We start from the raw sequence: 19,224 nt of genomic DNA on the forward strand, positions 1-19,224 counted from the left end.
AAAAGGAAAGGAAAGTGGTCAGATTGTAATGGTACCAGACGCAATACAAGGGTATATATAACAAGCACATGCACGCTAATACCCACAAGCACACACATGCACGCATGCATGAGAAAGAGAGAAAGGAGAAAAGCAGGCAAAGGCTCAGTTTTCAATATCAGTAAATAATGTAACATGACCAGTTTGCTTAATTTCTTGGCTCAGTGACTTTATTGACTGTGACTTTTCAACCTCTATTTTAAAACCTTTTGGAGGCTATGAGAAGTGACATCTCTAAGCTTGGCATATGAAATGTGCTCAGGGAATGTTCATTTCTACCTTGGACTAGAACTTTTATAAAGACTGATGATTCCGGGAGAACCCTGCTCCTATCAAATGTACCTCCGTATGAGCTGCACACGGCGAAGTAATCAACTCCTTTTATTCATTAGGTAGCAAATGTATTCAGTCACTTATGTTGCAAAGGCCAATTGAAAAAAAATACTGTTTATATCTATTTGTGTCAAAAATTCATAGTTGCTTTAAGGTTCAAGTAAGAAGGAGTGGGAACAGACTCTGAATATAGACGTCATTTCAACAGAGTCCAGTGGTCCATATTTCTCTTTGTGCTGTCAGGCAGGAAACAGGAAGGGAAAGAAAATGCTCCAAAATACTCAGAAGGACTTTGTCCTGCCTTTCCCACAAGGTAANATAATAATAACATTTTATTAATATAAAATATAGAATACACATTATATTATACTATAATATAATAATTTAATATGTAAATAGTCCTGACAACGATTTTATAATCTTAAAAGAATGACTACCCTATGTTTTGGAATTCTTTTCATTTGTCCTGTGTTTAACAGTAGGGTGCAGGCCTCATAAGGCATCCTTCCATCACCTGGAGTACCCCTCAGAGAGTAATGCTCTTTGCCATTTTCTTTCTCTGCATCACTAAAAGAAGAAGAAAACTGTCACCAAGATGATGCCTGTTTAGTACAGTGATAATTGTGTGAGAGTCGTAAAGTTCTGACCTGCTGCAGAGTCTAGCATTCCTTCTCCTTCCCACCTTGTTGGAAATCTCAGGAGGTAGCTCTGTGGTCACAGAAGTGACTGGAGGCCTCACCTAGCGAGTGAAGACAGGAAATTGTCAGATGTGGAACTTTCCAGTACCGTGACTCAAAAGGCTCACTGCTCTAAGCACACATCCAGACTTGCGTATGGTGAGCTTCCTGAAGGCTCTCGAAGGTTTGCCATCTATTCCCCTGACTTAAGGGAGAAACAGGACCTCAGAGGAATGTGATGCTGAACCTTGACTTGGGATCGCTTCTTATTTATGTATCAGTCGCTGTGTATTTGAAGAGACATATGGAAGTATACAGAAGTGAATGAGGTGCAGGACATGGCTTTTGTTTGCTTGTTGTAAGAAAATGAGTCAGGAAAGGCCTGGGATTTTATGAGTGCTTATCACTGGCGCTGCACCTAACAGTTACCTGCAGGGCTTTAAAATAAAACTGATGCCTGAGCAGCAGCTCACATGTTCCGGTTGCTATTTCTGTGGGTGGTGTAGAGATCTGAGTGCTTTCAAAGGCTTGCCACCCACTCAGAGGGTGTCCCCATTTACCCGGCGCCGAAGGGGCAGATTTCTTCAAACATCGTATTTTGCTAACACATCCCTGGGAGCTTAGTAAATTGTAGAGCCCCAAGCCCAGATTCCAAATATTGTGATTCAGGGAGCTTGTGATGAAAATCAGCATCCTGAGCTTTTAATCAAGTCCTCAAGGTGATTCTGAATGAGGTGAAGGCAGATGCAGATCCTGGCCTCTAGGGAGAGAGAGAACCCGCAGGCAGGCAGGAGGGAAGGGCCCAAGGCCAGCAGAGGTCACGAAGAGATAAAAGAACCAATGAATCCAGCAAGAAAACAGAGACAGAGAAAAGTGGCAAGCCTGGAAGAGGCAAATGCTACCAACCCCTTCATCCACGTAATGCCGTCTAGCACCCTTCGACAAAATAGGTTCTGAAGCCAAGATGCAGGCACTAGAACATGATTACACTCACTCATCCAACACACTCTTTAAAAGTGGGTTGCCTGTGACCCAGGAATGATTTATATCAAACTCTTTATTCCTCTTAAAACAAGAATATTTTCATCTCTTTTGTGATTCATCATAAATATTTCACATTGTAAACACTCCTTGCTTTGTGAAGTTATTAATGACACTTCTTCATGCGCAAAGAGGCCCATGGCAAAGCTCTCTACAGACAAAATGTGTTGCAGAAATTACAGCTGCAGGTACTCGAGGCTGCCTTATATTTGCAGCAGTGCCACAAGGCAATGTGAGCTACTGTAAACAGCATTCACTCCAGAAGGCCTTTCTGAACTGTGTGATGGAAATGTTGAAGTCATTTTTTTGAGGCTTTTCTAAAAGCATACCGTGAATTGTAGTTCTACTTCGCACACGCAGTCTTAGGAATCATCTCATGTGTTAGTGTCCAGCAACAGTCTAGCCGTTCTTTACGAGGAAAGTGGCACAGTGTCTATATGTAATAGTGATTGCGTTCTCGCTCCAGAATGATCATCTGCTTGTTTGTTGATCTTTGAATCACCACTTTGAGATAGTCATAGTTTTGTAAGAAATTGGAAAATAAATGGAATTCTCAAGAGTATGGAGGTTTTCCATTTAATTTGAGAGCTTTTTTTGAAAATGCTGTCAAAATGTCTTGTTGATAATCTCTGAAGGCAGAAGAAAGATTCATCACATGTAAATGTACATACTCTACTGTCTGATTCATATATCGTATTATTAATGGAAGAAACATTGTGATAAAGAAGTATATTTAGTGGTTTGTATGTGCATGCACACCATACCAATTGGTTTGCTGAGATTCAGTGACTTTTATATGATCAGAAAAGGAAAGGAAAGTGGTCAGATTGTAATGGTACCAGACGCAATACAAGGGTATATATAACAAGCACATGCACGCTAATACCCACAAGCACACACATGCACGCATGCATGAGAAAGAGAGAAAGGAGAAAAGCAGGCAAAGGCTCAGTTTTCAATATCAGTAAATAATGTAACATGACCAGTTTGCTTAATTTCTTGGCTCAGTGACTTTATTGACTGTGACTTTTCAACCTCTATTTTAAAACCTTTTGGAGGCTATGAGAAGTGACATCTCTAAGCTTGGCATATGAAATGTGCTCAGGGAATGTTCATTTCTACCTTGGACTAGAACTTTTATAAAGACTGATGATTCCGGGAGAACCCTGCTCCTATCAAATGTACCTCCGTATGAGCTGCACACGGCGAAGTAATCAACTCCTTTTATTCATTAGGTAGCAAATGTATTCAGTCACTTATGTTGCAAAGGCCAATTGAAAAAAAATACTGTTTATATCTATTTGTGTCAAAATTCATAGTTGCTTTAAGGTTCAAGTAAGAAGGAGTGGGAACAGACTCTGAATATAGACGTCATTTCAACAGAGTCCAGTGGTCCATATTTCTCTTTGTGCTGTCAGGCAGGAAACAGGAAGGGAAAGAAAATGCTCCAAAATACTCAGAAGGACTTTGTCCTGCCTTTCCCACAAGGTAAATTGGCTACCTGTGTCCACAGACTGATCTTAGTATATTATAAATATCTTGTCCCATTGGAGAGAAATCACCTGCTGTGAAATTCTATAAGTTCTTCCCCGCGCCGCCGCCACCGAGTATCTGGGATTACAGGCATGCACCACCACACCTGGCTAATTTTGTATTTTAGTAGAGATGGGGTTTCACCCTGTTGGCCAGGCTGGTCTCGAACTCCTGACCTCAGGTGATCCACCCGCCTCGGCCTCCCAAAGTGCTGGGATTACAGGCATGAGCCACTGCGCCCAGCCAAATTCTAGATGTTCTTTCCCACCATTTTCTTGTTTCGGGATTCTTCTACATGGCCAGTTTCAGTTGAACTGGAGATCAAATGTAGTGTCATAATTCTACTACTCAACAGTCCTCCTCTCCTGGACTCTCCATTCAAACAATTTGTCATGCAAAAGAGAACAATGCCTGCATATTCGAAAACTCACTATTGGTGCCCATTATTATTTAAAAAGAATGAAAATATAATGGCATAATATCAGAACTAAGCATCAATTGTGACCTTAAAAGTTTATTCAGTTTTAAATGTAAATAATTCAAACATTTAAAATTTTTCTATGCTTTTTATTTCTTACCACAGTTTTTCTCTTTTCACTTTTGTGTGGGAAAAGTTTTGTTTATGGTTTATAAATTTCATTATTGAAACCATTAATATATAATTCTCACTTATTCTAAGATAATAATTTCTATTACTGTTTTGCTGCAATGGTGCATACACTGTTGTTTAGTGACCATAGAAAGCCTTTTGAAAACATGAAATTGTTTAGTTAACTTTTTTTTTTCCCCAGAAACCTAGAGATTAATGCACTTCTTCAGCAGAGCTTCTTTTGAGGGAATTCTTGTCTTGATTTTGATCTTAATGCTAGGAGCTGGAGGTCATTATCCTTAGCAAACTAATGCAGCAACAGAAAACCAAATGCCACATGTTCTCACTTATAAGTGGGAGCTAAATGATGAAAACACATGGACACATAGAGAGAACAACACACACTGGGGCCTTTCAGGGGGTGGAGGGTAGGAGGAGGGAGAGGATCAGGAAAAACAACTAATGGACACTAGGCTTAATACTTGGGTGAGGAAATAATCTGTATAGCAAACCCCCGTGACAAAAGTTTACCAATGTAACAAACCTGCCCGTGTACCCCTGAACTTAAAGTAAAAGTAAACAAACAACAACAACAAAAAATCATTCACCCAGCATTGGGTACTATGTGTGCATTCAGAGTCAGTAATGCATAAAGTTTGTGGGGGTGTCATGGAAGAAGTCATAATGCCTCTGAAAGTGAATGTGTGTGTGTGTGTGTGTGTGTGTACATGTGTGCGGTGTGTATGTAGAGAGAGGGAGGGAGGAGCAGCAGGGGGTGGGTAATATATTTCTAGCCAAATGATATCCATGTTGCCTCTGGCAGAATAGAAGCGCCTCCAAGGTTGGAAGAAGGCTTTCCCGCCATGCTGCACATCAGCCAGGACAGTTACATCCTGTTGTTTAGGATAATAGACATGTGTTAGTGTTTAGAAAATTTGTTAGAATAACAATTTAAGAAAAAGTTATTGGGGTCAGACCCAAGTTATAGCACTCAAATTTTGGGAAAAAAAGTATATGCAATGATCAGAAACAATATCCCAAAGATCACTTTTAGAGACTAAACAGTCTTTAAATTGAAACTATTTTAAGATTTTTAATTCACAGTTCAGACATTAATTCTAATGTTCTCACACTTACTGAGACGTGACACAGCCATAACAAGGACTTTTTATTTCTTCGCATATGTAAACATTACAATGATGTGTTTTTCCCTTATTCTCATTTTCCTTAGCTCTTAAAATATATGTTTTCTAAAAGAAAGAGAAATGAGAAATGTGAGAGAAGAAAAGAAACTCTCATAATGACATGATCATAATTACTTCATGCACATTAATTTTTCACATCATTTAGCAAAGGCTAATAGTAGCTATCTTGAAAGCAGCTGACTTAAATTAAAATTTGAAAATTGCATGGATTTATGGAATGTAACCTTAGAAAAATAACACTAACACAGTTTTTAATTGCATTATATGTGTATATGTTTGGGTGTATGTATGCATATATTTGAAAGTTAAACTGCCAAAATCTAACTGGAATATGTAAATATAGACATATATATTTCTGTATTTAATTCATATATATGAGACAGAGAAAGCAGTGAAAATAGAGAACAGGAAAAACTTAGACTTTATTTAGTGCAATTCATTGATTTTCCAAGAAGAAAAGTAAAATTCAGAGAGGTTAGTTAATTATTCAAGGTTGTTATATGTAGATAACATCTGGTAAACAGCATAACAATAGAAATCTCCCTTTTGAAAAACAAGGTCAAATGTTTGAAAATGCATTGGCTTTTATGTCCCTTTATTGTTGGATTCACTTGCACAATATTTCAGGTCTGATTATTTCTGAGACTATTTCGTAGTCGATGGCGTGGTCTCTATTGTTTTCAGTCCTCATCGACTGCATTCGTTCTGTGCATCCAGGTGTGACGTTAGAGTCAGACTCCTGTCTGGACCCGGGCATCCCTGTGAATGGCCATCGCCATGGCAGCGACTTTGGCATCAGATCCACAGTAACGTTCAGCTGTGACCCGGGGTACACACTAAGTGACGACGAGCCCCTCGTCTGTGAGAGGAACCACCAGTGGAACCACGCCTTGCCCAGCTGTGACGGTAGGTGGAGCTCAGTGAGGCAATGCACCAGGAGGATGTGCAGAGACAGCGCACATGTCTAAGTAGCTCAGTGGTGTGTATATTTCAGGGGGTTGTACCATATGACTGGCGTGACTTCCCTCTGAAAAGTTGTATACCGTCATCGTATCATTCCTGATCACTTGAAGTTGTATCTACTAGATAGAACAACTGTCCTTCAACTTTATCCTCAAACGATCAAACAGAGAGAGCTGCGTTCTGCACATGTGTTTTACATACGGTATTTATTGAAACTGGCATGGGTGCAATAGAGTTGCCACACATATCCTAGGATGTCAGACCTGATTTTCCCCTGACATACGTCCAGGTGTCACACTTCCTCTCAGTCTACACTGCGTGTCTTAGTTCCCTTGCACTGAATCTGTAGCGGAACCTTTTTCTGGGAGTTCTCATTCTGAGCACAGAGGCTCTCAGGAGACCTTTGGCGGCTTTTTATGGTAACAGCCACTCCTCTTGCCCTACACAAATCTTCTCTTGGGAATCTCAAGACAAATAACATTCCTGATTATTTTGTGTTATTGTGTTGCTCCACTTGATACTATGCAGTGTGTAGTTATAATAACAGTGGGTAAATATGTTCCTTGTAATCATTTGTTAAAGAAACTTGGGGTGTTTTGCCTTTGGCCATGAATATAACCCCATGATAACATTGTTTCTATGGAAAATAGCATTCCAAGAAACCTTGTTTCTATGAAAAAAGGTTCTAAGAAACATTGTTTCTATGGAAAACAGTATTCCAAAAAACATTGTTTCTATGGAAAACAGTATTCCAAAAAACATTGTTTCTATGGAAAACAGTATTCCAAAAAACATTGTTTCTATGGAAAAAGCAAAAGTACGTCCTTCACATCTTCAGTACTTTTCATAGACAAAAGTATTTCCTTTCAAACATAATACATACATTCATTAAACACCTTGACTTCTTTAAAATGAGCACCCAAAATAACAGGGTTTATGGTATCTTTCTGCTTAGCTGCAGTTCACTCAAAATCTTTGAATTTTGTCACCAAAGCACGAACCCACACAGGAACTGGCAAGGTGGCAGAGACCACCAAGTGCAGGTGGACAGCCCAGAGCGGCTGGAGCCCTCTCAGGAAGTGTGGGAAGTGTGTGAACCAGCTGGAACCAGTGGAAATGCTGCACTCTGGGCAGGAATAGGTGGGGGTCGAGTTCGGGGTCTGTGGGGTCACAGGAGCAGGCTCAGAAAGAAGTGCAGCCGGACATGAGTCACTGGCCAAACAACGCAGGGGTGAGCCCCCCAGGTGAAGGTGCTTTCTGCTAAGTTTCTGAATAAAGATGCGAAAGGGCTCCTTTTTTGTGCAGATGAGCTGAGGCATTTTTCTTTCCTTCTATTGGTTATAATGCTAATATATCAACTCTGTTTGCCTAGGGAATATGGTGTAAGCACCAAGGTAATTTAGACATTGTATTGACATCATTTTGCCACTTCCCAATCTTAAGTGAGCTAAAAATTACTATTGCAGCAGGAAAGACTGTAAGAATTTAGACAGTTGCTAAAATGTGCATTCTTAATTCCTCTTATATTTCACGACAATCACAGGCAGTGGCAGAAATTACCTAGTGCTTTTTTCTTTCCTCTCATATATGAATCTGCAACATGGACTATGGGTACCCAGCCCCGGAATTTCCCCACAGATGAATTCTGTGGCCAACTGTTTCTTATCCAAGCAGATGAAAGAAGTGAAAACCTGTGAGCAATAGTTATGCCTAAATTTTTCTGGAAAGACATGTCTCATCATTTTCATTTTTTTACATTAAACTTTAAGTAAACTCTAAAATAAATATTTAACAATAAACTCTAAAATAATATATTGCTTTCATAAATATACAGATAACCATCATATAAGTGAATCTGCCTATAGAAAACACCATAGTTAATGGTAAACTATTATAAAAAGTCCCTTGAAAGTCAAGAACAGGGTAAACTCCTTGGTTTTAGAACTATTGTGTACCATTGCTCAGAAGATCCTAACAAATGCAAAAATATATGAAAATGATATGAATTATAAATATTATAAAGAGAAGATAGCTGACTTTTAGCAATAATCAGTTCAGTAGGTGGCTGCATTCAGGATTACATGTCAATAGATTTCTGCATAGGATATAACTTATTAGAAAATATAATAAAAACATGTAGGGTAAAAGAAAAACACAAAAAATTATCCAGGAATAATATATCTAGCAAGAAATGTAAAGGTCTATATACATACATACATATATATACATATATACATACATATGCATTCATAGATATGTACATATGTGCATATATATGTATATGCCTTAACATTTATAGTTATATATTTAATTACAAAATTCATATGAAATTTATTAAATATATGTTTACAATTAAATATATAAATGAAAATGTAATGTCATAGGTATTCTTTTGTATTCAGTTATGAACTTCATATACATATGCATTCCATATGAAATACATATGAAGAATACCTTAATAATGGGAATGCATCCTATGTTTTAGAAGAGAAGAACAGAATTTAAATGTATAAATTTTCTACAAGTTTTAAAGTCAATAAAATCTAATTAAAATAAGTTGGGATTTTAATAGCAATTTACAAATATTTAAAATTAATTTGGAAGAGAAATGCCCCAAATGGATAAGAAATATATTTTTAAGAATAATAAGGGGCTGGGCGCCGTGGCTCAAGCCTGTAATCCCAGCACTTTGGGAGGCCGAGGCGGGCGGATCACAAGGTCAGGAGATCGAGACCATCCTGGCTAACACAGTGAAACCCCGTCTCTACTAAAAATACAAGAAAATTAGCCAGGCGAGGGTGGCGGCGCCTGTAGTCCCAGCTACTTGGGAGGCTGAGGCAGGAGAATGGCGTAAACCCGGGAGGCGGAGCTTGCAGTGAGCCGAGATGGCGCCGCTCACTCCAGCCTGGGCGGCAGAGCCAGACTCTGCCTCAAAAAAAAAAAAAAAAAAAAAAAAAAAAATAAGGAAGGACTGTCCCATGTTATATCAGCGCATATGAAAAACTAATGATAAACCAAACAATGTGGAATTGGTATGGAAATACATAAATATATTACTGCAATAGCATAGGGATTCTAGTAACAGATCTTTGTACAGAAACTTAATTTATAATAAAATTATTCCATTTTGTAGAAAAGGAATATCCTATTAACACATAATGTTGCTCAAATTGGATACCTGATTTGGTTTTAAAATGTTTAAAAATGTGTACAAAATAAGTTACACATTGATTCAAGATATAAAGATTCAAAACTTAAAATTATGTGAAAATATAGAATATCTCTCAGACAACCATTTTTAAAAGATGTCTATATATTTATTTATTTGTACAGGTGTAAGTCTGTAGCTCAGTGCATTTCCCACAGTAAACATGTCTCTGTCAGCTAAAGACCGTGTAGGTCACTAAATGAACTTTTCCAGGACTCCACACTCCCCTTTCACAGCCTCTTCCAGTCGCTGCCTCCCAGGGTTGAACCTTAATTGTCTGGCACTAGTGGTTATGTAAATATATGAAATTATCCAGGGAAGGTACTCTTTGTCCAGCAACTTTCCTCGAACCTTAAGTTTGTGGGGTCCATGCATATTACGGCACTTAGCTGTGTTTCGCTGCTTCTCATCCTCTAATATTATTGCATGAACATATCAGCATTTTTTTTCATTATACTGTTTGCTGCCCCTTCAGTTGTTCTGAGCACATTTTTGTATATTTATTGGACATTGATGTATCGTCTCTTATAAAGCATCTGTTTCTTTGCTTCCATTTCTATTGGGTCACATACCTTTATCTTACTGAATTATAGGTGTTGTGTAAATATTTAGCTCCAGTTCCTTTGATCTACGCATTATAAATCTTTTATTCTGGAGTTGTTCTTCTCCTTCTCTTATTGGTATCTTCTTGATGAACAGAAGTTTTTAATTTTAAAATAGTCCCATGTTTCACTGTTGTCATTTGTGCATGTTTCAGAAGGCTTGCCTCCACTCAGAGTAATGAAGATGTTCTGTTGTTTTCCACTAAAAACTTTAAACATTTTAACAGCTTTATTGAGGTATGTCTGAAATGCAGTAAACTGCATATGTTGAATGTGAACAATTTGATGTGATTTGGGATACATACGTACATCTATGAAACCATCACCATGATCAATAGCTTGTTCATCACCCCTAAAAGTAAAAAGTTATGTTTATCTTTTAAATTTATAACTTCAATCCACCAAAAAATGCGTGGAAAGGAATGACGTCGCGTCCAGATCCACTTTTTCTCCAATGTGGCTGTCCGGATGAACTGGTGTCACTGGTATTTGAGATCCTCTTTCTCCTCTCAGCGCTCTGCTGACTTTGTCACAGGGGAAGTGGCCATACCTGTGAGCATCATGTTTTCTTTGTCATTTGGTTTTGTTGTTTCTTTTTTTTGAAAATCTTAGTTTTAAATCTTGGAAAACTTCTAGAGAAATCCAAAACAGCAAATGAAAAAACATTGATCAATTTTGCTATATGCAAACTAAAATTATTCTATTAAAATGTAAAATGTAAAAGAAAGGGTCAAACAACCAGAAATACTTGCATTCTCCATGTGATATACACATGAAATAATCATATTCTACAACTGGAAGAAAGGAGAAAAGCAACACTAATAAGCTAACAGATCTATGAGGAAAAGAACTATGCAGATACATTTTATCTCTATATATATATGTAAATATAGACATATACAATGCTAATAATTATATATTATTTATGTATTATATAGTTGTATATTATATATTACATGTATTTATAACTTTAGTTATTAGTTATTACAATAACCCTAACCCAATAAACTTTAAAAAATATTCCAGTGCTAGGCCGGGTGCGGTGGCTCATGCCTGTAATCCCAGCACTTTGGGAGGCCGAGGCGGGTGGATCACAAGGTCGGAGATCGAGACCATGGTGAAACCCGGTCTCTACTAAAAATACAAAAAATTAGCCGGGCGCGGTGGCGGGCGCCTGTAGTCCCAGCTACTCAGGAGGCTGAGGCAGGAGAATGGCGTGAACCCGGGAGGCGGAGCTTGCAGTGAGCCGAGATCGCGCCACTCACTCCAGCCTGGGCGACAGAGCGATGCTCCGCCTCAAAAAAAAAAAAAAAAAAAAAAAAAAAAAATTCCAGTGCTGACTAAGAATCAGAAGAATGCAAATAAATCATAACTTTGCTTTCCTGCTGGAGTGCAGTGACAGGATCTCGGCTCAGTACAACCTCCACCTCCCAGGTTCAAGCGATTCTCCTGCCTCAGCCTCCCTAGTAGCTGGGATTATAGGCGCCTACCACCACACCCCGCTAAGTTTTGTATTTTTTAGGAGAGACAGGGTTTCACCATGTTGGCCAGATTGGTCTGGAACTCCTGACCTCAGGTGATCTGCCTGCCTCGACCTCCCAAAGTGCTGGGATTACAGGTATGAGCCACCACGCCCAGCCTGATACACTCTTTTTGAAGGAAAAAATAAGAAATGATAGAACAATGCATGTTGTGTATATGCATATACTGTATAGATATATGTAATTGCAGGTACACACAGTGTTGCATAGAAATTGACTGAAAATAGACATCCTAAAACTGTAGTTCTCATGCTCACCTCTTCAGAGATAACTCGGCTGTAGCGAGGGTGCAGTGAGACTTTTGATTTTCACTCTACAGTTTTGGTATTATTTGAATTTATATTAGTTTTATTTTGTAATTAGAACTCTAGTAATGAAAATAAATAAACTACATGTGTCTGTAGGATTCTTAGTGTCAGAAAGATGATAACTCCTGGCTACTTATAATTTTGTAAAACTCAAGGATGTCATACAGACTATGTAAATATTTGTCATATTTTGGGTTCTATATTAAAATATTTGCAATAAGAATGATAACCCTTAACATAATCAAGTCTTTTCTTGTGAAACTGAACTTGAATCAGTTTGATATTTTGTTAAATTACTCACCCTAAATTTGCAATAGAATAAGTTAATCCTATCAATAGTTTTACCTGAATGTTTACATGCCATGGAAACGCATATGGCTTTCTTGGATGATACTGTGCCTTTTTAATAATTTATTTTTGTTAATGTGGACTATAGACAAAAATAGAATTTTAAAATGGGATGTGTGTAAGCTGCGGTCTTTTTTATTTTCATGTGGGGTAGATCTATTTAACAAGTACCCACAAGGGACTTGTCAAGTTGTTTTACTTGCAGACTGTTAGTCATAGCTGTAAGGATTGAAAAGTTGTAGCACTGTGAATATAAGGTGATGGATGAAGGCAACTTGTTCATCATAGGACAGTCATTGAATTACCTAGGTTCTTGATCTGGTAATGAAAACTGACATACCCAAGAGAGAGACTTTGCCTGACTCGTTTGAAATACGTAGCTTTGATTTTAAGTGAGGTTTTTCTCAAAACAACATGCTCACATACCTGTGCATTCAAATATTATCCACAAATTATTCATTGAGCGTTGGTAACTTACTTTTCAAAATATTTCAGTACCTAACCAAGACTATTTTCTTTTCTTTTCTTTTTCTCTCTCTTTTTTTTTTTTTTTTTCATTATACGTTAAGTTCTGGGATACACGTGCAGAACATTCAGGTTTGTTACATAGGTATACATGTGCCATGGTGGTTTGCTGCACCCATCAACCTGTCATCTACATTAGGTATTTCTCCTAATGCTGTCCCTCCCCTAGCCCTGCACTCCCTGAACAGGTCCCTCTGTGTGATGTTCCCCTTCCTGTGTCCATGTGTTCTCATTGTTCAACTCCCACTTATGAGTGAGAACATGTGGTTTTTGGTTTTGTATTCCTGTGTTCCATTAGTTTGCTGACAATGATGGTTTCCAGCTTCATCCATGTCCCTGCAAAGGACATGAACTCATCCCTTTTTATGGCTGCATAGTATTCCGTGGTGTATATGTGCCACGTTTTCTTTACCCACTGTATCATTGATGGGCATTTAGGTTGGTTCCAAGTCCTTGCTATCGTGAACAGGGCTGCAATAAACATACATGTGCATATGTCTTTATACTAGAATTATTTACAATCCTTTGGGTATATACCCAGTAATGGGATTGCTGGGTCAAATGGCATTTCTGGTTCTACATCCTTGAGGAATTGCCACACTGTCTTCTGCAATGGTTGAACTAATTTACGCTCCCATCAACAGGGTAAAAGTGTTCCTATTTCTCCACATCCTCTCCAGCATCTGTTGTTTCCTGACTTTTTAGTGATCACCATTCTAACTGGTGGTATCTCATTGTGGTTTGGATTTGCATTTCTCTAATGACCAGTGATGATGAACTTTTTTCTTACGTTTGTTGGCTGCCTAAATGTCTTCTTTTAAGAAGTGTCTGTTCATATCCTTTGCCCACTTTCTGATGGGGTTGTTTTTTTCTTGTAAATTTGTTTAAATTCCTTGTAGATTCTGGATATTAGCCCTTTGTCAGATCGATAGATTGAAAAAATTTTCTGATGATAGTTTCTTTTGCTCTGCGGGAGCTCTTTAGTTTAAATAGATCCCATTTGCAATTTTGGCTTTTGTTGCCATTGTTTTTTGCTGTTTTAGTCATGAAGTCTTTACCCATGCCTATGTCCTAAATTGTATTGCCTAGGTTTTCTTCTAGAGTTTTTATGGTTTTAGGTCTTATGTTTAAGTCTTTAATCCGTCTTGAGTTAATTTTTGTATAAGGTTTAAGGAAGGGATCCAGTTTTGGTTTTCTGCATATGGCTAGCCAGTTTTCCCAACAACATTTATTAAATAGGGAATCCTTTCCCCATTGCTTGTTTTTATCAGTTTTGTCAAAGATCAGATGGTTGTAGATATACGGTGTTATTTCAGAGGCCTCTGTTCTGTTCCACCTTGGTCTATACATCTGTTTTGGTACCGGTACCATGCTGTTTTGGTCACTGTAGCCCTATAGTATAGTTTGAAGTCAGGTAGCATGATGCCTCCAGCTTAGTTCTTTTTGCTTAGGATTGTCTTGGCTATACGGGCTCTTTTTTGGTTCCATATGAAATTTAAAGTAGTTTTTTCTAATTCTGTGAAGAAAGTCAATGGTAGTTGGATGGGGATAGTATTGAATCTCTAAATTACTTTGGGCAGTATGGCCATTTTCATAATACTGATTCTTCCTATTCATGAGCATGGAATGTTTTTCCATTTGTTTGTGTCTTCTCTTATTTTCTTGAACAGTGGTTTGTAGTTCTCCTTGAAGAGGTCCTTCACACCCCTTGTAAGTTATATTCCCAAGCATTTTATTCTCTTTGTAGCAATTTTGAATGGGAGTTCACTCATGATTTGACTCTCTGTTTATCTGTTATTGATGTATAGGAATGCTTGTGATTTTTACACATTGATTTTGTATCCTGAGACTTTGCTGAATTTGCTTATCAGCTTAAGGAGATTTTGAGCTGAGAAAATGGGGTTTTCTAAATATACAATCATGTCATCTGCAAACAGAGACANATTTTCTTGAACAGTGGTTTGTAGTTCTCCTTGAAGAGGTCCTTCACACCCCTTGTAAGTTATATTCCCAAGCATTTTATTCTCTTTGTAGCAATTTTGAATGGGAGTTCACTCATGATTTGACTCTCTGTTTATCTGTTATTGATGTATAGGAATGCTTGTGATTTTACACATTGATTTTGTATCCTGAGACTTTGCTGAATTTGCTTATCAGCTTAAGGAGATTTTGAGCTGAGAAAATGGGGTTTTCTAAATATACAATCATGTCATCTGCAAACAGAGACAATTTGACTTCCTCTCTTCCTATTTGAATACTCTTTCTTTCTTCCTCTTGCCTTATTACCCTGGCCAGAACTTCCAATACTATGTTGAATAGGAGTTGTGAGAGAGGGCATCCTTGTCTTTTGCCAGTTTTCAAAGGGAATGCTTCTAGATTTTGCCCATTCAGCATGATATTGGCCGTGGGTTTGTCATAACTAGCTAATTATTTTGAGATACCTTCCATCAATACCTAGTTTATGGAGAGTTTTTAGCATGAAAAAGGGTTGAATTTTATCAAAGGCCTTTTCTGCAATCATGTGGTTTTTGTCATTGGTTCTGTTTATGTGATGGATGACGTGTATTGATTTGTGTATGTTGAACCAGTCTTGCATCCCAGGGATGAATCTGACTTGATCATAGTGGATAAGTTTTGTAATATGCTGCTGGATTTGGTTTGCCAGTATTTTATTGAGGGTTTTCACATTGGTGTTCATCAGGGATATTGGCCTGAAATTTTCTTTTTTGTTGTTGTGCCTCTGCCAGGTTTTGATATCAGGATGATGCTGGCTTCATAAAATGAGTTAGGGAGGAGTCTCTCTTTTTTTATTATTTGGAATAGTTTCAGAAGGAATGGTACCAACTCCTCTTTGTACTTCTGGTAGAATTTGGCTGTGAATCCACCTGGTCCTGGCTTCTTTTGGTTGATAGGCTGTTATTTACTGCCTCAATTTGAGAACTTGTTTTTGGTCTATTCCGGGATTTGACTTCTTCCTGGTTTAGCCAAGACTTCTACTCTACCCAGCAGGTGACCTAGAAAATACAACTTCTCTATTGATGGTCTTGCTCTCTTCTTACCAACAACCAAACATATGCAATATTCAATCCTCTTCTTCATCCTTACATATTACATTATTTAAATCATTCCCAACCTCCAAGACCAGGTCACACTCAGTCGTGATTGCCCCAGGCTGTGATAGCACTGACTTTTCTGACCTCAGTTTCTGTTAATATTCAGCTCCAGAAAGAGAGAGAGAGAGAGAGAGAGAGAATAACATGTATTTATAATTTATATCGAATATATCTTAGACTTATATATTATACATACTTGATACAGTCTGTTCAGTGTGATTTTAAGCTCCCCGGGAGCAGTAACTGAGGAAAAATTCATAGAAAGTACAGCCCTTCAGCTGGGGTTTCCGTTATGGGTAGGATTTCCCGAAGTAGCTAGCATGTGAACAGGCATCCCAGGAAAAGGAAATGAGCAAAATTATCAGGAGTTGATATACGGTACAGTCTAAGAATTCCTGGAGGTTTAGCAAAGTAGGGTCAATGGAAACTGAGTGGAAGATCAATGGGAAAGTGATTTAGGAGAAACAGAGTAGGAATACACCAAAAATAGCCTATAGGTTTTGCAGTACAGGAATTGAGGTGCTATAGAGATGCCAGTTATATGGGTGGCATTTTCCATAGAAAATAAAAGTACACTCAGCTTATTCATTTTGTTTCTTTATTGTCAACCGATATAAATGTATGTAAAATTTGAGATTTCTACCTGTCAAAGGAATCAATAGCATGACTATAATTTGTGGCACTGGAACACATTTCAGAGTATAAAGAATTTATGGTAAAAATGTATTAATAAGCGAGGCGTGGTGGCTCATGCCTATAATCCTAGCACATTGGGAGACTGAAGTAGGGAGATTGCTGGGGCCCAAGAGTTCGAGGCCAGCCTGGGCAACATAGTAAAATGTCATCTCCATAAAAAATACAAAAAGATAGCTGGGGATGTTGGCATGCCCCTGTAGTCCCAGCTGTTCAGGAGGCTGAGGCAGGGGGATTGCTTGAGCCCAGGAGGTCAAGGTTACAGTGAGCCACGATCACACCACTATACTACAGCCTGGACAGTAGAGCAAGACTCTGTCTCCAAATAAAAGCTATTAATAAATCTACAAATTTTGGGTGATGTTAGAGTTTGATATGAGAGTTTTAGTCAGTCATGTTTGATAGTTTTCATTCAACCATAAGAATTGTTCTCGTTACTCGTTACCCTTTAAATCTTAAGCAATCTCTTAAACCCCATAGGTTTTTCTCTCAACAAAAGCTACATAAGTAGGATATTTAAACTTTTAAACATTCATAGCTCTCAGAAAAGAAAAAAAATTAATCATAATATTCTACATCAACGTGAAACACAATGTACTCAGTGTCTGTCCTGGGTCCATAGCATCAGTTCAGTGTGTTTTTAATGTTATTCGTTCACACATTCAAATGTTAAAGAAATGAACATTGGGGTAAATTGTCCTTTAATTTTGTGAAAGACAAACGCAAAGAAAACTTTGAAATTTTTTTTATTAAATAAGTATTTTTGAAAACTGTTTACTCTCTCCACAAGCATTTATTGGGAACCTGCTGTATTTGCAATCACACAGAAGTTTAAAATCTATCAGCATATCAAAAGGAAAGACATTTTTAAAAATCACATAATGAAGTAAGTGCTTTATTAGACAAAAGAAAAGTGGTTGAGGATAAAGAAGTGGGGGAAAAAAAAGTTCCAATTTGGGATATTGAAAGCTTGGAGGCAATTTTGGAGATACATCTTTGAGATGGAGGTTGAGAGGAAGGGACATGTTTCAGTGTGAAGAAATGGTTATAAACTGAGGTGCAGAGAGAAAAAAAGAGTCCTGGAGGATTGAGGGGTGTGAATTAATCACTGAAGTTCGATGATGATCAAATGCCTTGGGTGCTGGTCTATGGACATAGTCAGAGATTCATGCTGCAGTGTCCTGCGATCCCACTGTGAGGACCAGGGTTCTTCTGAGAGTGAGGCGGGGGATGTCAATCAGGATTGGAATCTCTCCTGTGCAACTGGACTGCCTTAATTTACTCCCCTCCTTCCTATTGGGAGATTCTGCACAAGATTCCTTTTGGTAGAATGTTTCTATTATAAATACATATGTGAACAACATATTTATTCATAAAAATATATTTAATATATTTATTCATATAAATAAATATATGAATAAATTCAGTGACTTCTGCAGGGCATGGAGAGTCTATGAATATTATTGAAGTGGAAAGTAATTCATTAAGTCTGGCTTCAAATAGAACTGTGTTTGTGGTTTCAGGAGAAGAAGAAAATGATGGAAAAAGAGAGAAAAGATGGAAACAGATCAGGCCCAAGGCTGTGCTTTCACAGGTTGATCTCTTTGAGGAAGAGGCAGACATGCAGAGGCTAGGCGATTGATGAGACCAAAATGACCTGAGACACACCAGTTGAAGAAAGTCAAGGTGGGGAGTAGATAGAAGTGTCACTAGGAGGATACAGGAGTTTAGGAGAGAGAGATGACTCCAAGGTGACATCCCGAGAAACCTAGCAAGCAGTTGGAAATTCAACATATTTGGAGAACGAGGTCAGTTTTTAACATGTACATGTGGAAGCTGTCAGGTTTCAAGTTACGGCTGGCACGGTGGAGGTGAATGTCACCGTCCAGGGAGCTAGAAGGTTTACAATCACCGGCTCCTCTTTTTCCCACCACCCTCTCTAACATGGAGATCACCGTTGCCTGTGAAATTGTCTGCGTGCTTCAACTGCCACCTTCCTCCCATCCATAAACTGGTTGAATTCAGTTTCTTAGTTCCAGTCAACAATAACTGACTCTGCAAACTTCCATCGATTAGAAGACTTTGGCAGGGTCAGGGGAAGTGATGGGGTGAAGGGGGTGGTGGGAAGTGCAGAATCCATCAGAGGGCTGTGTGCTTTGCCGTGAACATCAGCAGGAAGCCGCAGGAATGAGTTGGCAGGGAAACCTCAGCAGACAACCTGTCTCAGGGCAGCCTGCTAACACGGGGTTGCTTCTGATCTTCTGCGTTTCCTCCAACCTTGTATCACTTACTCCATAGTCATCATCCTGGGAGTGGACATTTGCCAGGATGTGCATTCATCACTTCGTTGATTCACCAGCATGTCCATCATACTCTAATCACCTAGACTTCCTTTGAATTTAGAAAACAAGTTAATATTCTTGTTCTTGGAGTAAATCAGACCTAGTTATCTGGATTTATTTGTTTGTTTGTTTATTTATTTATTTATTTATTTATTTATTTATTT

The 19,224-nt window shown here is 38.3% G+C and overlaps 1 protein-coding gene across 1 annotated transcript in view; it reads left to right on the plus strand.

Moving 5' to 3' along the window:
• The window catches only part of CSMD1 (CUB and Sushi multiple domains 1), a 1,215,136-nt gene that overhangs the window by 753,232 nt on the left and 442,680 nt on the right, over positions 1-19,224 (plus strand). The window contains exon 16 of the mRNA XM_017887857.1: positions 6,135-6,323. Within this exon, the coding sequence (XP_017743346.1) occupies positions 6,135-6,323 (189 nt within the window). The remainder of the gene's footprint in view (positions 1-6,134; positions 6,324-19,224) is intronic.

Source organism: Rhinopithecus bieti, unplaced genomic scaffold (assembly GCF_001698545.2).
Source record: "Rhinopithecus bieti isolate Rb0 unplaced genomic scaffold, ASM169854v2 scaffold_15838, whole genome shotgun sequence".
NCBI lineage: Eukaryota > Metazoa > Chordata > Mammalia > Primates > Cercopithecidae > Rhinopithecus > Rhinopithecus bieti.